Source organism: Lontra canadensis, unplaced genomic scaffold (assembly GCF_010015895.1).
Source record: "Lontra canadensis isolate GAN:19392208 unplaced genomic scaffold, GSC_riverotter_1.0 scaffold1, whole genome shotgun sequence".
NCBI lineage: Eukaryota > Metazoa > Chordata > Mammalia > Carnivora > Mustelidae > Lontra > Lontra canadensis.
In genome coordinates, this window is record NW_022630995.1 from 109,909,794 (window position 1) to 109,928,961 (window position 19,168).

Sequence of the window (19,168 nt, forward strand, 5' to 3'; positions counted from 1 at the left end):
CCAATTATGAATCAAGAAAAGTCAGAGATTTTATATCATGTAAAGGTCTTGAAGAAGGGACACCCTTAGCAGAACATTTTCCCCCTACCTACAAATACTCTATGGAGAAACTCTGAAGGTATCTTTCCAATACAAGGTCTTAAATGTGCTATTATTTCACTCTCTGATGAAATATTTAGAATAGATACATAGTGCGTAAGAATAAGAATGACATCTCATCGGTTAACCACAACATCCTCACCTCCTAGTATAGCATGAGGCTCCTTGAACACATGCAATAAAAAAATAAACCGGGTGTGTAGAACAACTCCTCTATCCTGGAAGCTGCAAGGATCATCTGAGAGAATAGATTAACACAAATATTTCACATATATTATGATATGTTATCTCAACTGTGTGTGTGTTCTAACTATGACTGTTACTTGGTAAAAATCTCCCCTTTTTAAAATTAAAAACAAGGGCACCTGGATGGCTCAGTCGGTTAAGCGTCTGCCTTCTGCTCATGATCATGATCCCGGGGTCCTGGGATTGAGTCCCACATCAAGCCTGGCATCAGGCTCAGCAGGGAGTCTGCTTCTCCCTCTGCCCCTCCTCCAGCTCATGCCCGCTCTCTTGCTCACTCTCTCTCAAATAAATAAATAAAATCTTTAAAAAAAAAAAGACAAAATAAAATTGAAAACAAAAATTTAGTTGAATTTTTCTGACACTTTTTGCTCCCTAGCCATAAAATTTTCAAACTCAAACACAAGACTTTGACAGAGTCAATTCAACTAAATTTTACTTTAGGTTAAAGAAGAGTATAACACTGGAACATTGATTTGAGAGGACGGTTCTAAATGATGACTCTAATCCCAATGGAAACTGGACAGCACTTACAGAAAACAGCACATGGCTGGATCAATGCCCAGTTCCACTAATAAGCTGTATGCCTCTGGGCAAATACATTAGTTTCTGTAGACCTCCATTTCTCCATCTTGAAAACAGGCATGATAATGTCTACTTTCACATGGCTGTTGCTAAGATTAAATGAAGTATACATAAAGCACGTAGCACAAAAGGCCCAGTGACTGAAACAGAGTAAATGCCCAATAAATGTTAGTTTGCTTCATTTTACAGAAATCCAGGCTTCAAACTTGACAGTAAACACTCTGGTGTTTGTAACACAGAAAAGCACACACCTTTCACTCCACTACAGAAGGTATAAAGCCACTACCAGAATCCACCACCAATCTAAAGACACACTCTAGTTAAGAAATAGACACACACAAATCTATTTTCTAGAGCATGATAAATGAGCTACTGGCATTCATCACTTACCAGGGACTACCATAAGTACTGATACTAGTTAATATTTCCAATTCTTGGTCAAATTTAGCCACTTTCTCATTTATTCTAGAAAATGATTTCACTCTTTAGAAGAAAAGACATGTGGAAATTTCATTATCATGGCTCCTGCTAGTACTGATAAAGAAATGTGGTACTGTTAAAGAAACGATGCTACAGAACACTGCATCATGTGAAATATACCAATATTACTTATTCATATTTAGGGCTGTTTAGTATGTCATATCAACTTTGCCTTCAAAGCACTTTCCATAAATGTATCTTTAACACAGCATAACACAGCATGCCTTGTATGCCATATGCAATTCACTTTACATGTTACTGCTAACTGCTAGGTAATACTACCTATTACTCTCTAATGATATTTTATATCCTCATAACATCTTAAACTTCACAAGATACTTACATGAACATATATGTGTGTGTCAGATGCAGAAATTATACACACGTGCATTCTATAACATCCACATAAAGTGTTACTGAAGTTTTAAAACTGGCCTACATGTAATCATTTCCCTCGGCTCTTCCACTGATATATAATCATGTAAAGCCAATAATATAACTTCATGGGACTCTAATTTCCTGGTTTTTAATAAGAAAAGAGCTAAGAGAACATATATGTAATACAAACACTCACTTTAAAATGTATAAAGACAATCTAAAAATTGTAGAAAACGGCTTGCCGGTAAACACTTTACTGTCTACAAAGGCTATCGCCATGGGCTTTGTATGCTGCACACAAATAAATAATGCCTGAAATAACTAGCAAATGCAGGAAATACAACTACTATTTATCAAATACTTACCAATTATTTCATACAATTCTTACCAGAGGCCAGCAAGGCAGGTGCAATTATTCCCATTTTTAAATGACTGAGGATCAGAACTGAGGTCTTAAGGCCAAGATGAGACTTTCTCTACTCCATTTAACTGCTTTAACCAAATCACTCAATAAAAATAATATTAATAATAATAATAATAAAAAGGAGAAGGAAGATTACTTATCATCACCATCAGCAGGTGTGAGCAGCTTTGATTTCTTTTCCCCCCAACAGCAAGGACAGGACAGTCTACCATGTTCCCTTTGGGCAGAATATGAGCTACTGGCTGGAGCCCCTCCTTTCTATCTCCTTAATCCTTGTCCCTAATTAGTACTACTATAGTACTCTCTGATCTCTCTCCCACTTCTGTAATCTATTATTTGCACTGCTGCCTTCTAAAAATAACAACACACATGCATGAACTCACAAAACTAAAAAGCTAAAACAAAGTATGCAAAAGCTCTAATGTTTCTAAAGTTCTTAGGAAAGCATTCAAGGCTCTTCATGAACTGGTCCCATCCCTCTTCCCAGCCTTGTTGCCTCTCATCATCTACTCCCTATCCACACCTTACTCTCAACTGTGTTCACCATGTTCTTCATACTCCCATGCCTTTGTTCATAATACTCTTTCAGCCTCTAATGGTGTCCCTCTCCTTCACCATCTATGTCACATTGCCCAATCAGAGACACATGCTTCTTTTTCTGATGTTTCCATGGAGATTCACCATGTTGTATATGTTACTCTAGCTAAAGTAAGAGTTAGTTGCATGTATATTCCAGCCTATCAAGTATCACTAGTAAGTAGTATAATTTACTTATAAGTCACTCCGTTAACTATTAATTTGAAAGATTAGTTGTGTGACCTCAGCCAATTTACCTCCAAGAATCTCCATTTTTCATTTGTCAAATGAGGATAATAACAGTATTTGTTCATGCATATATGTAAAATGGTTACAACAATTCCTTAAGCACAATTTTCCCCATATAAATGTGAACAATTTCTGTATTATTAGCTGAAATTCGTGACCAAGAATTTCATTATTTGATGAAATTTTTTCATCGGGCACATTTTTTCATCCAACTCTGATTTTAGCTTCCACAAATCTTCAAAACAAAGTTTTTAAGTATAAAATCTTATTTTTAAAAAACCATATTACTTACTTTATAACTTGTCATAGTAGTTTATATGAGCAAATATAACCATTATAATAATGGACTAAAAAACAAGCTGACTATAAGCACTTTCTAGAGTATATTGTTAATACAGTCAGAAAGGATTCCTGCAAAGCACAAAATAAGCTCATCCCTCCATGCAGAGCACCAGTTCATCCTGAAACTTTACTACTTATACAATGAAATGAGGGTTATAAACTAAGGTAGAACTCTTGGAAAGAGATAAGCCTATTCACTGAACATTTCCATTTCTGCATTCCATTCCATTTCCAAGCCTCCTTGGAAAATACAGAAATAATTAACTGTGCTCTCTCTTTAGCTCTCTAAGCTAAAGAGTTTACACTCCAAAATGAGGACTGGATGGCTAAGAATAATAAAGACAAATTTAACAACATCAAAACTAGGAGTAAATACCCAAGTACACAACAGTCACTGAATGGTAAATGGATTATAATCTAATATGAGGGTCATCACCAATACTGTAACATGCACATATAACCAGTGGAAATGAAGCCTCCCTATGATGCATCTAGAAAACCGAAGAATAAGTCACAGAAGATTCCCATCATCTTCTCAAAAACCATAAATATCAATCACTTCTCCAATAGAAAGTAATTATTAGAAGTAAAAGTTTACTCAGTTATTGTGAAATAGATCTAACACCTTGCATATACTGAGAGGAGCAGATGGTGAAAGCAGTAAAAATTCCAGCGGTAACTATGACTAATTATTATTAACTTTATGAGGCTTGACTTAAAGATAAGTTCTGAGTTAAATAACAGCAACTCAGCACTTCACAAAGACAAATTTAAACTTATGACCTATAGTAAGCAAAGCAGGATGGTAAATTACTTAAGAATAAGTGGGATGTTCTTTAGAGGAATATATTTATCAGCAGAATTACCAAGGTTTGGCTTCCAGGTCACTGCTGACATCTGTAAGTGTGAAGCCTTCCAGAAAGAGACAGATGTGGACTGATGCTTTAGGACTTCTCTGCTCATCCCAACACATACTTCTATTTCATATTTAAAATAATGATGAGCCGGCATGTACCTTTCTAGGCTCCCATTTGATTTCATGCCCATGTATTTCTTTATTTCCATACTACCAAAGAACAATGATTTATAAGGAATGACAGCAAAAATGGTGTAACCGCTCTTGCTTCAAAAACCTTGTTGACTGGAGGGCATCTGGGTGGCTCAGTGGGTTAAGCCTTTGCCTTCGGCTCAGGTCACGATTTCAGGGTCCTGGAATGGAACCCTGCATCAGGCTCTCTGCTCAGCAGGAAGTCTGCTTCCCTGTCTCTCTCTCTCTCTGTCTGCCTCTCTGCCTACTTGTGATCTCTTTGTCAAATAAATAAATAAAATCTTTAAAAAAAAAAAGAAGCTTGTTGACTTTAGCAATTAAAAGACTGTGTTTTTGAAAGTGAGTAAATGTATATTTAGGCATTCTTACTTTCTGTGGATTGTACTTGGACCATGAGAATGGCTGCAGTCCAAGGTAGCTACAAATGGCCAGACACGAAGCCTTAGGGTGCTGGGAATGAAGAATGGAGAAAATCTGAAATGAAAAAAGAAAGCTGAGTGCTACCCATCAGAAGTGAGGATTCATTCACTAACTATTCTCGCAGCACCTCAGCCTGAGGAAACAAAGACCTTTCCCAAGGCCCTAAAACAAAGGCCAAAGAAGTGTAAATTAAAAGGAAAGATTTCTCAAAGCCAAGAAAACCAGTGTGCCAGCACAATTTAAGTGTTTTTCATGCATTAACTCAGGTGCTTTGTCTAACAAGCTAATGAGTCCTATAACACCATCCCCCCACCCACCCTGAACTGCAATGTAGAAACTGAGGCACTGAGAACTTGCTGGAGGTCATTAAGCTAGAAAGAGTTGAAACTGAAATTTAAACACAAAAAAAGCCTGACTCCAAAATCTGATCTACACATTATTTGACATATAAAAGCAGGGTTTCTGAGTATCTTCAGAAAACAAGCCAAAAATTATTCACGAAGAGTCAATACAAAATGAAAGTCATTGTGTAAAAATAAAACATGTCTATTATTTTCAAACTACTACCTAGAATCCTTTCTTTAAAAAATCTGCATTCATTTGCAGCGTTTCTGACCTGACAGTTCACAACAATGAGAGATGGGAGTTTCTCCTTGCTACCACATTCTGCTTTGGCCTTAAAAGTGTTTTTAACTCTTTTCTTTTAAAGTGAAATGTTAATGAGTCCTTAATTGTCAGAGGACTTCATAAATATTCATTAAACATCAAGAGAATTTGTGTTTCCTTTCCCGAAAAGCTAAAAGAGAAAACAGTTAAGACTTCAAAATGGAATAAGCATGCAGAAAGTCTAAGCAGACTTATAAACTTTTGGTTTTGTCTTAGATGTTTATCTGAATTGTTCACATCATTAGAAAACTTTAAAAAAAATTCTTAGTGTAGAGATACTTGGATACTTTTATTTTTGCTCTTATAAGAAGTTCTCCAGAGTATCACCTCTGTTGGAGATATTTCCATTTTTATCTTTCATCTACTTCTGAATGATCCAAAACATTACACCAACTCTTCACGCTGCCTTCTGCACCACTGAACAGTAAAATGGTTATGATGATGGGAGGAAATGATTTTGATCTAAATCAACAGGGCAGGCCCAGCTATTTTGAAAGAGCCACAAACCTTCTTCATAAAAAAAAGGGGGGGGGGTTCACATTAGATTTGAGTCTTCAAAGAAAGCAATGACAAAGTCTTGTATTTTACACCAATCCTACACAGCAGGTCAGGGAATATTATCACACAAATAGCTTCCTCCTGATGAAGCCACAGCCTCAAATATTTCCTAGGTGCCAAAGTAGGGAGATGACCACCAGGTATCAAGGCAAGACCAGTTTTCCCAAGGTCAGCTCGGCAAATACAGAAGGTCTGGCAAGTCAAATATTAACTCACAGAGAACGAATCTCTCAAAAACCCACCACATCTGATTCTTACTAAAGCAGGCTAAAAAAGTACCTATAAAAGAAGAATAAATAATGTTTGCTATTTCCAGACGTACAGCAACAATTTTTCCCCTTTTCTCTTAACATTTCTTTTACATCCTCAACCAAGAGAGATAAACATATAGCTTTCCATAAAGTTATGTCTATAAAGTCTACGCATTATGAAAGTAGCTACCTTGTCATTAATCTTGTAACTATAAATAAGAGACACACCAGTCACATTTGGAGAAAATAAGACATTGATGTCGAGAAAATTAAAATGTTTACTTAATGGAGTCGCTAGTTCTATAATTTCCAACATGAGCCAAATTCAGAATTATTAAATCATTTAAAGATTTTTCTTAACTTTTAAATTTAAAAACAATCAGATTTTTGTTTTGTATGTGACTCTAAAGTGTCTAAATAAGCCAAATACACTTACAGATATATTTTTTTAATCTTTTCAGCATTCCAAGATTCATTGTTTATGCACCACACCCAGGGCTCTATGCAAGCTTGCCCTCAGACTCACCCATCCCCCTACCTCCTCCCCTCCAAAACCCTCAGCTTGTTTTTCAGAGTCCACAGTCTCTCATGCTTTGTCTCCCCCTCCGATTTACCCCAATTCACTTTTCTTTTCCTTCTCCATGTTACTCCTTATGTTCCACAAGTATGTGAAACCATAAGATTGACTTTCTCTGCTTGACTTATTTCACTCGGCATAATCTCCTCCGGTTCCGTCCATGTTGATACAAAAGATGGGTATTCATCCTTTCTGATGGAGGCATAATACTCCCATTGTATATATGGACCATTATCTTCTTTATCCATTCCTCTGTTGAAGGGCATCTTGGCTCTTTGCAGAGTTTGGCAACTGTGGCTATTGCTGCTATGAACACTAGGGTACAGATGGCTCCTCTTTTCACTGCATCTGTATCTTTGGGGTAAATACCCCAGTAGTACAATTGCAGGGTCATAGGGAAGCTCTATTTTTAATTTTTTGAGGAATCTCCACACTGTTTTCCAAAGTGGCTGCACCAACTTGCATTCCCACCAACAGCAGAAGAGGGTTCCCCTTTCTCCACATCCTTTCCAACACCTGTTAGTTCCTGTCTTATTAGTTTTGGCCATTCTAACTGGTGTAAGGTGGTATTTCAATGCCATTTTGATTTGAATCTCCCTGATGGCTAATGATGATGAACATTTTTTTCATGTGTCTATTAGCCATTTGTATGTCTTCTTTGGAGAAGTGTCTGTTCATGTCTTCTGCCCATTTTTTGACATAATTTATCTGTCTTGTGTGTGTTGACTCAGAGTTCTTTATAGATCTTGGATATCAGCACTTTGTCTGTACTGTCATTTGTGAATATCTTCTCCCATTCCGTGGGTTGCCTCTTTATTTTGTTAACTGTTTTCTTTGCTGTGCAGAAGCTTTTGATCTTGATGAAGTCCCAAAAGTTCATTTTGGCTTTTGTTTCCTTTGCCTTTGGAGACATGCCTTGAAAGAAGTTGCTGTGGCCCATGTTGAAGAGGTTACTGCCTATGTTCTCCTCTAGGATTTTGACAGATTCCTGCCTCACGTTGAGGTCTTTTATCAATTTTGAGTTTATCTTTATGTATGGTGTAAGAGAATGGTTGAGTTTCATTCTTAAAAAGACAGTCGCTTCAATAAATTGTGTTGGGAAAACTGGACACTTACCGATTCTTAAAATGGTCATTGCCTTGTATTTCTCACTCCCTGAAATCTGGATGGGACTGGGTCCAGGTGGGGTAAAGGCAGTCCTTACATACTCATAAGAATATAAAAAGCTATACTTTGTGGCTAAATAATTGTGTTTATAAGGATGCTCCTTGCTTTTTTAAATAAAAAAATAAAATAAAAACTTTGTTAACCTACCACGTCCAGTAAACAGAAACACCGTATACTGCCTGAATTCAGAAAGACATAGCACAAAATAGCTCACAATTGTGATATAAGAATAAAATAATGCAACTTGGGGACAAAAAAAATACTAAAGAATGTTTTTTGTGCTATCTACTAGATGAGTATTTTAACAGAGTAAGTTTATATTGATTCATTACTTTATAATTATACTACCAACTTCATGATGAGTATATATTTTGACATAAACAAATAAAAAAGGAATAAGAGAGAAAAAACAAGTATATGCTTTTCTTAATGTCTATTTAATAATTTAAAATTCAGAATAAGAAATTCAATTCTGTCCCATGTAGTTTGCTTCAATATACATGAAAAATGTCTTGGGAAAGAATGTAAACTGAAAAAACTTGTAGGTTTTTTTTCTTGATTTTATAATACTTTATTTTGGTCTTACTAAGGGTTACCTGCCCCCTGTCTTCTATTTTAGATTCTCAAAATGTCTTGCCTTATGCTGAATCTACAAAGCTGTGTTTAAAATGTTTATTGATTAAGTGAATTTGAATAGATTTAATATAAATTATTGTGATAGTTAATTTTAAGTGCCAATTTGACAGGGTCAAGGGGTGCCCAGATATCTGGTCAAACATTATTCCAGTATTTCCATGAGGGTATTTTGGGATGAGCTTAGCATTTCTACTGACAGACTGTGTGAAGCAGATTGGCCTTTCTAATGCGAATGATCCTCACCCAATCACTTGAACACCTAAATAGGACAAAAGAGTGGACTCTTCCAAATAAGAGAGTTCTTCCTGCCTTCAAGCTGAGGCAGGTTTTTTCTGCAAGCAAACTCAAAGTGAAACATCAGGTCTTTTGAGGTCTCAAGCTTGCCCAGCTTTCCGATGGGAACTACACCACTGGTTCTCCTGGGTCTCCAGCTTCCAACTACACATCTTGGGACTTGGTTCTGGTGCTACAGAGAACGCTAATATGGTTTTTGTTCATTTTCACAGTTTCTGTCAATACCCAGGCTTCTTGTAAGTAAATATGAAAGGTTCTTTTAATTAAACATGAAGTCTCTTAGCTCGTCGAATTGTGGTTCTTAGAATTTCTTCCAGCTAATGAAGAATTATAATTTTAAATATAATTTCAGCAACACAGCTGAAATCTCATGTATGTATTCAGAATCTATGCTCTACTGATAACAATTTAGGCAGTGTAGCCCCTAATGTCTCTGTTCCCTGGGGAGTACCCAATCATGCTAAGACTATGAGATCTTTAACATCTTATTATTGTAATGTAAAGTGTCAACATGAGATTAAATAGCAAGGATTCAATTCAAATAACAAGATTTTGTCCAGAGCTAAGGTGTACTCACCAACTATAAGATGATCACAGATCAGACGTGATTTTGTTTTCATTTCTGTAAATTTCCTTGGGCAGTATCTTTCCCATCCCCACTGGCCTAGAGATTTGTATATAGTAATCTTTTCCAATAGTGTTGGCCCCTTGGGAAATCAAATTGTTTAATAAACTTCTAGGTTGAAAACCAGTTCCAAACACTCAACTCTCTACTAAATAAGGTAATAAAAAGCACCAGAGGTATAAAAGCTATTGGCAAAAATCTAAGCTTCAAAATACATGAAAAATGTTGGTGAAGAACATACCCACATAAAATTTGTATTACTAAACAGACAAACATATTTCAGAAATCTTACTTGAAACATCTAGACACTTTTTATTACATGCATTCTGGATATTTTACTAAAGAACTTACTCATTTCCGGTGAGTAAAGGGGGAAAAAAATACTTCAACATGTTTTCAATAAAAGAAGATGGCTGTGAAAGTAAAATATGGAGTTTGAGGCTGGCCAGGACAAGCTCAAGGTAAATTCCTTTTACTCCAGAGGTACTCAGACACATCATCCTAAGATAAATGCCCTTTTCATTCTTTCAAAATGTGCCAATAAAAATGAATCAAGGAGATGATATTTTTTTCTTTTTTTCAAGGTTTTCTCATTCTCATTTTTTTCTAAAATAATCAAGGAAAGAAATAGTGACCATAGTTAAGAACTCCTCTGCTTATACAGGAACACAGAGTAATAAATGGGTTTTCCTTGTTTGATTTTTGTGAGGGTACTACCTCAAGCTACAACTCCCTTATTAACTCTAGTTAATCCCCAAGTACCCTTTTCTGAGCTCCAGTCCTACCCAGTCAAAGGACTCTTGGGTCTCTAACATTTCATGCTATAAGCAGTCTTGCTGGTACACCAAACTCAACATATTTAAATATGAAGCTCTCCTTCCTCTTTCCTGAAGCCTCTACATCCTATCACCTCCCTAAGTCTGCTCCACCTTCAGCATCTCTCTGATGACTCTGATGAGGCCAACATCCTCCCAGCTGCCAAAACCAAAACCCGAGACGCTGCGTAGAGGCAACCCTCTCTCGTATCCGTCATATACAATCCATCTACAACACAACATTCTACTCTTCTAATTTTTCTGTCATCTTTTCTTAACTCTCCACTGATGCCCTTAAAAGATGACAAGTGCAGCCCTCATTATTTCTTACCTGGTTGCCTGCCATAAGCTCCTAATCTCTGTTCTCTAGACCTATCTTCCTTCAACCATCTTTACATTTTTCTAAAATACTTCTACTTTCTAAAATATTCATTCATTCACTTGCTTAACACAATAGTTATTTATTGAGCACCTACTGGGTACCAAGGCTCTGTGGTGGCCCCAAGGATGGAACAGTGGAAAGAAACAGACACAACTCCCTGCCTCAACAAAGCTTATAGTTACCAAAGGGAAAGAGAGAGTAAGCAAAATAAACCTGAAAGCATATTAATTATGCTAGGTGCTGTGGTGAGAAACAAAGCATGGAAGGCGGATAGAATATGCTGGGAGTGGCTGTTACTTTAAAGTGGATGGCCAGAATTTCCTCACTGCGGAAGTAATTTTTGAGAAGGGAGGGAGCTATGAGGTGGGAGAGTGCTCTAAAGAGAGGACAGAGCAAGCAAGAGCTCTGAGCTGGAAGGGCAGCTGGAATCCTTGAGGAATAGGAGGTGCCAGCTTATCCTGCACCAGGAACACTAGTAGGAAGTGAGGTCAGAGAGGAAGTGGGGCAGATCCTAGAGGGTCTTGCTGGATAAAACACTCACTCGCTGTCCTGAAAAAAGATTATGGAGGGCCAAAATAAAAGTACCAAGCCAGTTAGAAAACTGCTGTTTTCTTGTTGAGACAAGCACTGACTGTGGTTTGATGGCTGGTAGTGGCAGAGGTGACAGGAAGTGGTCTGGCTGAAGATACATTTTGAGGGTACTACCATGACCTTAGTCTCCCAGAAAGGTAGCACCTAAGACAACTGTGTGCTCCAAGGTAGTTTACTTGGGAATGTCATCCCAGGAAACAGGAGTACAAGACCCGGGCTAAGAAATAGAGAGGGGAAAAAAATGGCGATTTGAGAATGAGTTATCTAGTTCACCCACACTAAAAGTATTATGACATGAGTTTCAGCGTATCCATCCTGGGGAATTAAGAAGTGCTTCTCCCTCAGCTCCTGTCCCCCATTGGTCATGTCTGGCTGCCCACAGTCGCAAGAGGATTCTGAAGTGGTACACAGGGGTGCACAAAAAAGACATTATTAAAATAACTGTCAGATGGACTGTATGTTTTATATGAGAGATAATGAAAAGTTAAGGATAATACCAAAGGTCTTTCCCTAATAGATTACAAGGATGGAACCGCCATTAACTGAAAAGGAAGACAATGGGAAATACGATTATGTTAACTCCTCTTTCAAAGCCAGTCATGGATCTACACAATCCACTGGAAGAATGTAAGTGCTTCCTATCTGGGTCCACACACCCCCTCATCTTCTGTCCCCTGCTTACAATCTCGAATTAGCCACTCACTACCCCTCACCTCCAATGCAGTAGTTAACACTAAACTCGGCCATCCTCTGGTTACCCCATGCCCTCCTCGGTCTCTCTGAGATTTTGGTCACATTGGTTCCCTCTGTGTGGAATCTCTTCACTTCCTTTCTTTGCCCAGATAATTCCTTATTAACCTTTAGTTGCCAACTTAGTTGTTACCTCCTTTCAGTCAGATATACATCTATTTGTTCCCAAAGTATTCACTGTATTTGTCTGCCTCCCCTCCAGAATGTGACCAGGGAATATTTTCCTTGAGCTCACAGAGCACATGACAATACTGGAAGATACTAGGTGTACAATAAAAGTATGATAAATGAAGGTATAAATTAATGGCTTCTCCAAGTCACTGTATATTTATTTATATTTAGCTACAATATCCATGCCTCAAACCATCTTTCCATATTAACTATTTCAATATTTTAATATACCATCTCATCTTCTGAGACAATGAAAATTATGCCCAAAGTCATATCAGTATTTAGTAATGGGTCAACAATTAAAATTCAATTTTTCTGATTCCTATCAGAAAAGGCTACTGCTTTTTCCCACCAAATCCTGGACAGGACCCAAGTCTAATATGTTCTAAGATATATTATAGGATTAAGTTGCTGAAGAGTAGAAATACCTACTGCATTTTAATACCAATTTGCCATTTAAACATAAAAATAAGACCATCTGGAAGTAAAAGAAAATTATTCTAGAGAATCTTAAATCTTAATGACTCTTAAGAAGAGGTATAATATAATCTGATTTTATGCAGTTGGCCCCAAGTCTGCAGACTTAGAGGTAAAAGAATTTTTTCAACATGTCTATTATCTACAGGACTAAATGATATATTTAGTTAATGCTATTCATACAAAGCAAAGACCAGCAAACTTCTAATAGTACCTTCTTGGCTTCATTCCATTTTAATTCTGATGGAAAATGTGAGCACATTAGTTTTAGATTCAATATAAGTTTCTATCCGGTAACCTTCTTGGCCAACTAGATTTTCTAAACCTAGTCCTTCTCACTTGGAACAAATGTGTTATTCCAGAAGATGCCAACACATCATGTGTTACTGATACATAATGAGATTAAGAGGAAAAAATGAAAACACTTAAAATGCAAAACATACTTGGGAAAGAATTACACAGTAAAGTGACCCAGGGAATGCCCTCAGCAATTTTCTGAAATTATTTGGATAATATCTTCAGGATTTAAGAGTACACCTAGGTCTTATTAAATCTGTAATATGTTCTAAGTTTAGGGAATAGAATGGCATACAAAAGAAAGCATCATTCTATAATTTCCAGTGAATAAAAAATTACTTGTCTGAAACTTCTGAAGTCCTATTAAGTCATTAAACAACTCTCATATTAAGTTACAAGAAAGTACAAACTAATATACCCTTCTGAATGAGATCACCAAACATTGTGGCATTTTTATACTTTCTAAACTAAAATTCCTTTTTTAAAAAATTGTGTTATGTTAGTCACTATACAGCACATCATTAGTTTTTGACGCAGTGTTCTGTGATTCATTATTCGCGGGTAACACCCAGTGCTCCATGCAATCCTACCCATCACTAGGCTCACCCATCTCCCCCAACCCCCTCCCTTCTAAAAGTCTCTGTTTGCTTCCCGGAGTCCATAACTAGAAAAGCAAGGCAGAAGACTCTACTATCTAACTAAAACACTCGTCATTCCATAACTCTGCTCACACATCATCCACAAATTTCCACTGCATGTGGGATAAAGTTCAAGTTTACTCACCAGCAACATAATGTAGTCCAGTGGTTCTCAAACTTTAGCCACACATCAATATAACCTGGAGGGCTTGCTGAAACACAGATGTCTGGACCCATCCCCTGAGCTTTTTGATTCCATCAAGCTGGGGTAGGACCCCAAAATTTACATTTCCAATAGGTTCCCATGTAATGCTGAGGCAGGGACCACAATGTGAAAACTACTATCCAGCAACAATCTAGTTTTTGTGTGCTAATGGCCACACCCCCACGTAAAATTTACATCTTTTGATTTTTGTTTAAACTGTTCCAAATGTTCTTATATTTATGGGTTCTGAAGTTAAAAGAAAGAACTCTTACTTAACCTGTACTCTACAGGGCAACTGCATTTCAACTGTATTTAAATGCTGCCCCAACTATAGTCCAACTTACCCTGAATCAGCTTCAGCATCACTTGTTATTCAGACTCTGATGCACAAACCTCAAGGCCCAGAGGTCGTTTTCCCGCCCTCATGATGGTCATGGCCCTGAGTGGGAGAAGCATGAAACAATATTCTGGGAAAATGTTTTTGTTATGACTATGAGCTCCTCCTATCTGAGAAGGGCTTGTCAGTGTGGGCAATTTCCCAACCACCCTAACCCCATGACCGGAAAGACATTTCTGCTAGTTAACAAGTAGAAAAGGAATGGGCACCTCTGATTCAGGCATGAGCCCTCCTGGACTATAGGCATGCTCTCTTTCCCCCAAGTCAATCTTTTAATCTACATAGGGAAAGTTCATGATAAAGGCTCATAAGCAAACTAAGAGATTCCCACAAGACCCAGACTCAGAATTATGAACAGCAGCTGTCCCAAGAAGATAAGTTTTTCCCTTAATTGAATAAACAGGGTTGCAGGTGGGCTACTCTGCTACATTTTTAGCAAAGGAAATATGATCTGATTTTAACCAGACTGAACAGTACTTCTTAATCACAAGGAATTTTTCTCATAAACCTACTAATAAAATGACAAAACTGTCTCACTAAAATTCAGATTTCAGAGATAATATATTATTATAATTGATACCAGGAAAAGCAAACAACAGTCAGTATAGGAGCCCTACTACAACATTTCATTTGTAGAAAGTATTTTCTGGAGTCAAGGTCTTTAATTATCAGGGAAAAGGAAAATCCATTGTGCTTTCTAGTTAAAAGGGGGTGGAGTAGATATGTACTTAATTTTGTTTCTAGTTATCTTTTTTGTTATATAAAATTCCACAAGTATACAAAAAAAGAGACTACGGAGTTCTTAAAACTAATTTTTATAAAATCTTAACAAGTTTTTTTATCACTACAGAATAAAATATTGTAAAGCCAAATGAGCCCCTTCTCCCTTATTCCCACTCTCCCAATTTTGCTACTTATCACTCCTATGAAGGAGCTTTATAGAAATATAATCCACATGCCAAAAAATTCGCCCATGTAACATGTTCTATGAAATGCTTTTTAGTATATGTACAAAGTTGTACAACCATATCACAGTCTCATTTTAGAACATTTTCATTACCCCCAAGGTAAGCACCATACCCATTAGCAGTCACTCTCCATTCTTGACCCCTGTCTCCCACCCCAGGCAACTTATGGTTACTAATTTGCTTTCTAGCTATCTAGCATTACCTATTCTTGACTTTTTTTTTTTTTTTTTTTAATTTATTTGACAGACAGAGATCACAAGTAGGCAGAGAGGCAGGCAGAGAGAGAGGAAGGAAAGCAGGCTCCCTGCTGAGCAGAGAGCCCGATGCGGGGCTCAATCCCAGGACCCTGGGATCATGACCTGAGCCGAAAGCAGAGGCTTTAACTCACTGAGCCACCCAGGCACCCCTATTCGTGACTTTTGATAGAAATGGAACAATACAATATATGGTCTTTGTTTCTGGCTTCTTTCATTTAGAATAATGTTTTCCAACTTTACTAATGTCATAGCATATATCAGTTCTCCATTTCTTTTCCACTTCTTTTCACTGCTCAATAATATTGTTATACAGATAAACAACAGTCTATCCATTCATCAGCTAATGGACAGCTGGGTTGTTTTCACTTTTTGGCTATTACGAATAATGTCGTTAGGAACATCTGCATACAACTTTCTTGTGGGCACTAGTTTCTCATTTCGTTTAGGATAAGTACCCAGGAGTGAAATTTCTGGGTGACAAGGTAACTAAATGTTTAACATTTTGAGGAACTGCCCAACTGTTTTCCAAAGTGGCTGCACTATTTTATATCCCAGAAGTAGTGTATGAGGGTTCCAAATTCTCCACATCCTTGACACCTGTTATTATCTTTTTGGTTACAACCATCTGAGTGGAAGTAGGATCTCATGGGATTTTGATTTGAATTTCACCTATATCTAATGATATTTAGCTTCTTTTCATGTGATTATTGATCACTTGTATATATTCTTTGGAGAAAAATCTGTCCAGATCCTTGCCCATTTTTAAATGGGGCTAATAATCTTTTTCCTATTAATTTGTAAGAGTTCTTCATATAATCTGGACACAAGTTCATTATCAGATACATGATCTGTAAATGTATTCTCCCTTTCTGTAGGCCTATTTTTTTATTTTCTTGATTGTGTACTTGGAAGCATGATTTTTTTAATTAGTGAGATCAATTTTATTATTTTTTATTGTCACATACTTTTGGTGTCACATCTTCAACTATTGCTTAATCTTACGAATATTTCTATATAATTATTCTCTAGATCAACAAATGATATTTCATTCCTCAGTATGATCGAAACTATGTTCCAACTAATAGTGATAAGGGTTCCCATTTATCTGCATCATTGCCAAATCTTGGTAATCTCAGACTGTCAATTATTTTGCCAATTGACTATAACTTGCTAGCTCTTATTATTTTAGCTTGCAGACATTTCACAAATTGAATAAGAATGCTGACAATTATATTCTTGAATTTGTGAATTATAAGATTGCAAATGAAGTATATCAGTGACTATTAGACTGTAAGAAAGCTGCTTTCTTCTTTACCCCTAAACAATTCTTATGATTTTTTATATAATAAGGTAATGATTCACTGAAAGCCACGGGAATAAGAAACAAAGAATCCAGACTAAGAACTAACATTATAGAACTTTTGGAGGGTAGTTTTGCTCAAGTGTCTTGAAAGTACAAATAGGTGATATGAAATCCTCAGCAGACCTTTAAAACCCCTTATGTAGCAAATACAAGAATCCAAACCAAGCCACAGGACAAATGACCAAATATTTTCATTCCATTTGCAAAACAAAACAAAACAAAACAAAACATCAGTCTGGATTCTCAATTACTGAAGAAATAGTCAGTGGAGAGGTAGAAAAATTACGATAAACACCACAGAAATTTTACCTGGTAAAGACAGTTCATCAATTATTCTAAAACATTCTACAACAACAGTCCAAAACCATAAAACCAAATGTGTAAATCTAAAGGACCCCAGTACAAATGACATCTTACAATGGGAAGGAACAATGACCTTGTAATTTTAGCATTAAGAAATAAATCTGTAGAGGTGTTAGCCCTCACTCTCAAGGTGTAAAGCTGCAGATCACATTTCTTGTTTGCACTAACAGCTACTCAGGATAGTTTACAGGTAATCTCTAGCTTAACATTTGCCGGAAATCTTGGGAAGAGGAGTAAGAAAAGGATGCCCCATTCTTCAATGAAGGATGCAAATTTTTTTTTTCTAAAAAGTAACTCAAACTTTTTCCTAACTTTGTCTTCTCACCTCAGATGGCAAGGTATGGTGGCTCAGAACTGTGGACAATTTGCAGTTCCATAAGCACGAAGTTAGGACATTCAAAAAATGGTTGAATATAGAGTACCTTTTACATATTACCATGTATTTCAATAAATAGGGAAACTAAAGCGGAGGTCTTTGGTTCTGAGTTTTATCCATACACTGAAATACTCATGGTGTGGGTATGTGTTTTTATAATCTATTTCTTAAATAAAATGTTCATATGGCAAAGGCTTCATTTCAACCTTCTAAACATTCAGTCCAAATAGCAAATTTAGACATCAAATTTAAACGTTGTTCCCAAAAGAACACAAACTACACCTGGAAACCCAAGTTCTGGTTCTGGCTCTAGAAGTGACAGACTTTCAAAAAGTAATCTGACAACTGCGTGCCTCACTGCCCTAACTTGTGAAAATGGGAAAACACAAGAAGGGCGTTAAAATGAACGAGGTATTTTTAAAATGTAGGGGCCTGTAACCTATATTTCTGCTGGGTTTACTTTAGGTTGGGCAGATGTTTGTTTATATAATGGCACTTTATTTTCTGTTAAAGGAAACCCTCGGCTCCATCATCCCACACACAAACTACTTCCGTTCTTACTTGAAAGGAAATTCCTTTTCAAGGTTCACAGTACATTAGAGACAGCTGCATTGCTGAGCTTCCTCCAGAAACTTTAAAAAGCTGCAGATGTAGCCCATGCATGACATGGATCATGGAATGAGACAATCTGAAGCATTCAGATCGCCCCTTCTCTTACCCTCTTTCAATGTTATATTTGCTGGGCTGTTGCTCGCCTACGTTAAGTGGGAGTGTGTGTGTGTGTGTGTGTGTGTGTGTGTGTGTGTGTGTGTGTTTATTTTAAATCAAGTCCCTGAGAGAAGGCAGGAGCTCTCTAAAGTGACTATCTTGAGTGCTAATTTCCAAAGCAAGATAAGGTAAAAAGTACATTTCCAGTTAATGACATTTTAACAACAGACAGTCACTACCTATTAACTTCCAAAGAGGCAATCCTCACACCAACCACACATTCCCTGGCTGTTTCCATATAGCCCTGGAACTCAGAAGTGTTTGTCTGGAAAGCTCAATTCTGAACTAAGAACCAGCAAAAGAAGAATACTAAACTATGATCATAAGAATTCTGCTATGGAACTTTTTCAGCAGAAGCAAAGGAGAGAGTTATTACTCAGTTTATGTTCAGAAAAGTCCCCCAGACCTCTATATGGCCAAAAGACCAACTATCTTAATTGGGAATAACATGCTGAATGTAACTGGAGGTGGGTACAGGGCTCAGGAGCGACCATGCTCTGAAACAATTTCCAGGAACCTACCGGGTGTCCAGTGACTTTTTTGGAGAAAGAAATTAATTAATGCATCTGAGAAAGAAACCAGAAATTTGGGAGTCTCATTTCTGTTTTCCTCTCCCAGAAATCCTTCTGAAGCATTCCAAGTAAGTTAAGACTTAATATCCCTTCATCATTAGGAGCACAATTTTACTAGTGCTAGAACAACTGCTTGATTAAACAACAGGTCCCAGTAATA

General features: G+C 37.0%; 1 protein-coding gene across 3 annotated transcripts in view; it reads right to left on the minus strand.

Moving 5' to 3' along the window:
• BMPR1B (bone morphogenetic protein receptor type 1B) overlaps positions 1–19,168 on the minus strand; it is a 151,885-nt gene that overhangs the window by 72,543 nt on the left and 60,174 nt on the right. Inside the window, exons 2-3 of one of the 3 annotated variants that reach the window (XM_032861404.1) lie at positions 14,289–14,383; positions 9,571–9,700 (exon numbers count right to left, since the gene is read on the minus strand). The exons of 1 other annotated variant lie outside the window; for it this stretch is intronic. In XM_032861404.1, the coding sequence (XP_032717295.1) occupies positions 9,571–9,613 (43 nt within the window). In that variant the 5' untranslated portion in view covers positions 9,614–9,700; positions 14,289–14,383. The remainder of the gene's footprint in view (positions 1–9,570; positions 9,701–14,288; positions 14,384–19,168) is intronic. One more of the 3 variants, XM_032861408.1, reaches the window with a different exon arrangement.